General features: G+C 35.6%; 1 protein-coding gene across 1 annotated transcript; it reads left to right on the forward strand.

Moving 5' to 3' along the window:
- Positions 1-2,176: 2,176 nt before the first annotated feature.
- On the forward strand, positions 2,177-3,207 carry LOC133338560 (peritrophin-44-like). The gene has a single exon (XM_061546730.1). It carries the CDS (start codon positions 2,182-2,184, stop codon positions 3,205-3,207), a length of 1,026 nt encoding a protein of 341 aa, XP_061402714.1. The 5' UTR covers positions 2,177-2,181.
- The last annotated feature ends 4,431 nt before the right edge of the window (positions 3,208-7,638 follow it).

A 7,638-nucleotide genomic window follows, 5' to 3' on the forward strand; every position in this document is an offset into this window, starting at 1 on the left:
GAAAAAAATCGCATCGGGGCCTTTTTTCTAAGAAAAAAATTCGCGGCTATACCTCGGTTTTCACCTGAGTTCAGTATTTTTTTTTTAAGAAAAAAATTCGCTGCTAAACCTCGGTTTTCACCAGAATTCGATATTTTTTTCTAAGAAAAAAATCGCGGCTGAACCTCACTTGAGATCGGTTTTTTTTCTACAGAATAAAAATGTGTGAGCGGCATCTGTTCCCATCTGAGATCTGTTTTTTTTCTATAGACAGAAAAATTCACGTCGGGACCTCATCTGAGTTCGGTATTTTTTATATATAAAAAAATTGCGTCGGGACCTCAGTTCTCACCTGAGTTCGTTATTTTTTTATATAAAAAATCGCGTCAGGACCTCAGTTCTCACCTGAAGTCACTACTTTTTTTCTATAGAAAAAAAATCATGTCGGGACCTCAGTTCTCATCTGAGATCGATGTTTTTTTTCTAAGAAAAAAAAATCGCAGCTAGACCTCGGTTTTCACCTGGAGATCTCAGCAACAAAAGTCGCTCAACCTCAGTTCACCTGGGGATGATATATTTTTTCTATAGAAAAAATCGCGTCGGGACCTCTATTTGGTATATTTTCTATAGTAAAAATTGCGTCGGAAGTTCAGTTCACGTCGGGACCTCAGTTCTCATCTGAGATCGATGTTTTTTTTTTTCTAAGAAAAAATTCGCGGCTAGACCTCGGTTTTCACCTGGAGATCTCAGCAACAAAAGTCGTGGAACCTCAATTCACCTGTTGATGACATATTTTTTCTATAGAAACAAAATCGCATTGGGACCTCAATTTGGTATTTTTTTCTATAGAAAAAATCCCGTCGGGAGTTCAGTTCACGTCGGGACCTCAGTTCTCAGTTCTCATTTGCATTCGATATTTTTTCTAAAAAAAATTCGCGGCTAGACCTCGGTTCTCACCTGAGATCGGTAATTTTTTTCTATAAAAACAAAATTGGTGAGCGGCATCAGTTCCCGTCTGAGTTTGGTATTTTTTCTATAAAAAAATAATTCGAAGACCTCAGTTCATTGAGGAGGATACCTTAGCAATTTTCCCTACACAAATTTTGGAGATCTCAGCAATAAAAGTCGCGGAATCGAAGTTCACCTGGAGATGACATATTTTTTCAATAGGAAAAAATCTCATCGGAACCTCAATTTGGTCATTTTTTTCTAAAGAAAAAAATCGCGTCGGGAGCTCTGTTCTCTCCTAAAGTCGGATTTTTTTCTAAACAATCACGTCGGGACCTAGACTTCGGTTCTCACCTGAGATCGGTAATTTTTTCTAAAGAAAAAAATCGCGTCAGGACCTCAGTTATCTCCTAAAGTCGGAATTTTTTTTAAAAAAAATTCACGTCGGGACCTCAGTTCTCATCTGAGATCGATGTAATTTTTTTTCTAAGAAAAAAAAAATCGCGGCTAGACCTCGGTTCTCACCTGAGATCGGCATTTTTTTCCATAAACAGAAAAAATCGCATCGGGACCTTATTTTTCATCTGAAGTTGGTATTTTTTTCAACTGTGATCAGTATTTTTTCTCAGAAAAAAATTCACTGCTAGACTTCGGTTTTAATCTGAGGTCAATTTTTTCCTATAGAAGAAATCGACGAGGGACCTCAATTCTCACCTGAAGTCGGTATTCTTTTCTGTAGAAAAAAATTCACGTCGGGGCCTCGGTTCTCAACTGAGGTCAATTCTCATCTGAGATCGGTATTTTTTCTATAAATAAAATTTGTCTCGGGACCTCAGTTCTCACCTGAGGTCGGTATTTTTTTTTTATATTCCGCCAGGACCTCTGTTCAGTATTTTTTTTTCTGCAGAAAAAAAATCGCGTTGGGACCTCAGCTCTTAACTGAGACCGATATTTTTTTCTATAGAAAAATATTCGCGTCGAAGCCTCAGTTCTCAGCTGAGATCGGTATATCTACAAAAATTGTTTTTTTTTTTTTTTGGTAAAAAAGATTTTAATTTTTTGTAGAGACCTCACCTGAGGTCGATATTCTCACCTCAGGTCGTAATTCTTTTCTCTTAAACAAAAAAGAAAACACCTTTCGAAATTTTATTTCCCCTCAACTTATTCCTCTTCTCCTCCATCCTGTTCTTTCTTCCAGGTTCTAAAATGGCCTCAGGTCTATGCCTGATATTTATCAGCACAATTGCCCTACAAATGCAATTTGCCTCGGCTGCCTATTCCATGGCCGAGACATGTTTGTACTACGGCGAAGGCTATATTGCCGATCCGGCTAAGTGCAACGGTTGGGGTTATTGCAGTGGCGGTGAATTAATTGCCCAAGGTGATTGCCCCGGCACCTATTTGTACAATTCGAAGACAGGCCAATGCGATTATCCCGACAAGGTGGAATGCGCCAGCAAATTGGAGAGTACCTGCAGTACTGTCACCTCACCCATCTATGTTGCCGATCCCGATGACTGCACCAAGGCCTGCTACTGCAACGATGGCAAATACAAATGTGAAAAGTGTCCCGAATATCAGGTATTCAATCCCACAACCAGATCATGCGTCTACTCCAGCCAATATGCCTGTCCGGCCGATTCGATTTGTCGTCTAGTGCCCAACGGCAAATGGGTATCGGATCCAGATGCCTGCGGTAATTACATTACATGTGTGGACGGCAGTGGAACTAGCCAGAAATGCCCCAATGATCTATTTTACAATCAGTTCACGAATACATGTTCGTCCACGGACATTTGTGCCCCAAGTACCAATCCCCCAACAACTGTGTCAGCTGGTCCTGGTGTTGATAAGAATTTACCCGATAGTACAACCGCCTGTGCTAAAAATCCCGGCACCAAAGAACCCTTCTTTGTTTCGGATGGACAAACTTGTATGGGTTTCTATTCGTGTGAAACAGTCGGTGCCGAGACGGGTGTTTGGGCCAAGTGTCCAATGGGCACCCATTTCGATGAGGCCAATCAAGCCTGTGTTACCCCCTATACCGTTGACTGTCCATACGATCGTTGCGGCAATATTAATCAGAACTTTGTTTCGGTTTTGGGCTGTCAAGATTACTACTACTGTATCAACCAGACTAAACAACCAGGAATGGGTGGCAACTGTAAGACCAACAATGCCAACTATCCATACTTCAGTGAAGTACAAAATGCCTGTGTCAATGCCGATCCCGGATATGCTATTTGCAAAGCCACCCCTCCCTCACCAGTGGGTAACTAAGAAAAGAGATATATAGAAGCAGAAGGTGAAACAATTTTTTTTCCAAAAATGAAATAATTCAATAAAAAGAGAATCAATTTGAAATTGTAATACAACAAAAAAAAACTAACCGGTGTTATTTTTTGTGAACGGGTGGGGCGTATTAGTAGTGTCATAACTTATACGACCTGGTGGTCACACCTTACTATGTGTGTTAGGACTCATTTTGTTATGCTTTTTTCATTGTTAAATATTATATCTACTGGTTCCTTGTGTTTGAGGGCCCATTGTGAAATTTCATGGAGCAGATTTTTTCCATTGATATCACCCCGCTAAAAGGTTGGGGTGAGGGGGAATTTAATGAAAACTCAAATAGTGCACAAAATTTCAACCATTACATATTTGCTTAATTTATTGCCAATATTTGAAGGATATATAATAGAGATAGCGATTTCTTGTATTCGGGAACCCATAGTGAAATTTGGTGGAGAATATTTTTTACATTCACATCGATCCGCTAAAATGAGACGGTGGGGCTAAAATTGCCACATAAGTGAAGAATGTACAAACCGTTAACCAAAAACTTGTGTACCTAAATTTTAACCCATTTTTCATTATTAAATATTATATTTACCGATTTCTTGTGTTCGGGAACCCATAGTGAAATTTTGTGGAGAATATTTTTTCTATAGACATTACCCCCCTAAAAGATAGGAGTGAGGGGGAATTTGGTAAAAACTGAAAAATTGGACAAAATTTCAACCATAACATATTTGCCTAATTTGTTGCACATATTTGATGGATATATAATAGAGATACGGATTTCTTGTGCAGGGTAACCCATAGTAGAATTTGATGGAGAATATTTTTTTCATTGACATTACCCTTGGCGAGGATCCCGCTAAAATAAAGCAGTGAGGGGAAAATTTGATAAAAATTTAAAAATTGTGCAAAATTTCATACAAAAAATTGTACGCAAATTTGTTGGTCATATCTCATTGAGATATGTTACAGATACCGATTTCTTTTGTTCGGGGACCTACAGTGAAATTTAATGGAGAACATTTTTTGCATTGACATTATCCCCCTAGAAGATAGGGTTGAGGGGTGATTTTTTAAAAACCGAAAAATTTGACCAATTTTCGACCATAACATATTTGCCTAATTTGTTGCTGATATTTGATGGATATATAATAGAGATAAGGATTTCTTGTGCAGGGTAACCCATAGTGGAATTTGATAGAGAATATTTTTTTCATTGGCATCGATCCGCTAGAATGAAGCAGTGGGGCTAATTAGACAAATAATTGAAGAATGCACAAATTTTTAACTAACAACTTTTGTACCTAAACTTTTGCTTATATTTCATTATTAAATGTTAGTAGTGCCGATTTCTTATGTCCGGGAACCCATAGTGAAATTTGATGGAGTAGATTTTTTGTCCATTGCGAGGATCCCGCTTAAATAAAGCAGTGAGGGGGAAAATTGATAACAATTTGAAAATTGTGCAAAATGTCGCCGAAAATATTTTAAGCAAATTTGCTGGCCATATTTCATTGAGATATGTTACAGATACCGATTTCTTTTGTTCGGGGACCTACAGTGAAATTTAATGGAGAACATTTTTTGCATTGACATCAATCCGCTAAAATCAAGCTATGGGAAGGAATTCGATAATATTTGCAAAATTACACATAATTTCGCTAAAATGTGTTGTTAGCTAATTTGTTGGCCATATTTCATGGATATATATTACAGCTACCGATGTTTCATATTCACAGACCCACAATGAAATTTGATGGAGAATACTTTTTCCATTGGGAGGATCCCGCTAAAATAAAGCGGTGAGGGGTAACATGGCAATAATTGAAAAAATTTACATAATTTCGATCAAATTAATTGTTAGCTAATTTGTTGGCCATATTTCATGGATATATATTACAGCTACCGATTTCTCATATTTACGGGCCCATGATGAAAATTGATGGAGAATATTTTTTCCATGGGGAGGATCCCGCAAAACTGAAGCGGTAGGGGTAAATTTGCTGAATTATCAAAAAATATACAAAATTTCCATTAAAGACTCTTTACCGAATTTGTTACCCATATTTCATGGATATTTATTATAGCTAGCAGTTTCTCATGTTCGGAAACCCATAGTGAAATTTAATATAGAATATTTTTTCCATTGAGACTTCTACGCTAAAATCCAGTATTGTGCCGGAATTCGGCAATAATTTGGAAAAACTGGTATAGTTTCGCTCAAAATAGTTTTTACTTACTTTGATGGCCATCAAATTAATTGAGATATATTATAGCTAGCGAATTCTCATGATCTGGAACCTATAGTGAAATTTTATGGAGCAGATTTTTTCCATTACCATCAACCCGCTAAAATGAACCCGTTGATGGGAAAATTCATAATAATGCGAAAATTGTTCAAAAATTCAACCAAAAAGTCACCTAAAAAAGCAAAAAGTTTTAAGCTAATTTGTTGGGCATATTTCATGGATATATATTGAAGCTAGCGATTTTTCACATTCACGGACCCATAGTGAAATTTGATGTAGAATATTTTATTCATTGACATAGATCCGCTAAAATGAACCGGTGTGGGCAAATTTGCTGAATAATCGAAAAATACACAAAATGTCGCCCGAATGGCGTTTAGCTACGTTGTTGCACATATTTCATGGATATATATTAAAGCTAGCGATTTCTCACATTCACGGACCCATAATGAAATTTGGCGTAGAATATTTTTTTCATTGACATAGACCCGCTAAAATTAACCGGTATGGGTAAATTTGCTGAATAATCGAAAAATACACAAAATTTGGCCCGAAAAATGTTTACCTACTTTGTTGCATATATTTCATGGATATATATTAAAGCTAGCGATTTCTCATATTCACGGACCCATAATGAAATTTTATGGAGAATATTTTTTTCATTGACATAGAACCGCTAAAATGAACCGGTATGGGTAAAATTGCTGAATAATCGAAAAGTACACAAAATTTCGCCCGAAAGTTGTTTACCTACTTTGTTGCATATATTTCATGGATATATATTAAGGCTACCGATTTCTCATATTCACGGACCCATAGTGAAATTTTCTCTAGAATATTTTTTCCATTAACACTAACCCGCTAAAAGCAGGCAGTAGCGGTTATGTTGCGAAATAATCGAAATATACACAAAATTTCGACTAACAACTATTTAACCCATTTTATTGACCATATTTCATGGATATATATTATAGCTAGCGATTTCTTGTCTTCGGAGACCCATAATGGAATTTGATGAAGAATATTTTTTTCATTGGTAGTAACCCTCTAAAATGAAGCAGAAAGCCGGAATTGGTCAACAAACGAAACCCTTTGCTTTAATTATTTTTCAGAAGTACTCCACTGCGTATTAGTGCTGTCGTGACGTATACGCCCCTTATAAAGAAATAATTAAATACACAATATATGCAAATGAAATTTATTATTTTTTATCTTTTCTTGGAATTTATATTTCATATTTTATATTTTTTTACTAATAAATTTTTTAAGTTAATTTAAAATATACTTAACTATATGGAATTTTCTCGTAGCGTTATTCCACTGCAAACTTTTTATTTAAAACTAATATTTTTTAGTTCAGTTATGTTCTGGTAATGATTTTTTTATTTTTATTTTCAAGAGCAAACAATCACTATCTAAGTGATTTTTTGGGGGAATTTTGTTATTGTTGTTGTTGTTGGTCTCTTTTGTTACCATTATCTATTTGCTGAGGTCGATTAATTATTATTTCAACAGTAGCATTGATAGTATAAGTGTGTGTATTTTAGTTCGTCTTCAGTTTCAGTGAGATTCCACGAAATGGTGAACGCAAACACACATACACACCTATGTATAGATCAATGCCACCTGATATGCATAGGTGTATCTGAGGCAATACATTTTTTTAATTTTCAGTTGAAATTCATTCATGTGCGCGTAAAAAAAATTGGGGAAAAAATTATCACAACATTTTGATCATTTGAAAGTAATCAACGCCAATGGAAGTTAGAATTGAATTGAAATTTGTTTCATAGTAATAATATTTTTTTTCGAAATTCAAATTTAATTAAATTATTGTGAAATTTAAAGCAAAATTTAAAGATATCTATTATTTGTTTATTAAGTGATTTTGTCGGAAATCTTGGTTACTTAATTTATTAGCCATATTTCAGGGGTATATATTATTTGTAGCGATTTCATGTGTTCGGAGAGTCATAGTGAAATTTGATGGGGAATATTTTTTCCATTCATTGTAAAGCGCTAAAATGTGGTAGTGATGGGGAAAATGCCAGCGAATTGGAAATCGTCAAAAATAGTCTAATATTTGATTTCACTTAATTTGTTGCCCATATTTTGGGGATATTTATTATACTTACCGATTTCTGATGTTCGGCGACCCATA

This window comes from Musca vetustissima, unplaced genomic scaffold, assembly GCF_032173495.1.
Source record: "Musca vetustissima isolate MV318-11 ecotype Yass unplaced genomic scaffold, APGP_CSIRO_Mvet_v1 utg42378, whole genome shotgun sequence".
NCBI classification, from domain to species: domain Eukaryota; kingdom Metazoa; phylum Arthropoda; class Insecta; order Diptera; family Muscidae; genus Musca; species Musca vetustissima.

Bases quoted from the DNA above. Each gene is read 5' to 3' on its own strand.
- LOC133338560 (XM_061546730.1), top strand. From the start codon at position 2,182: ATGCAATTTGCCTCGGCTGCCTATTCCATGGCCGAGACATGTTTGTAC.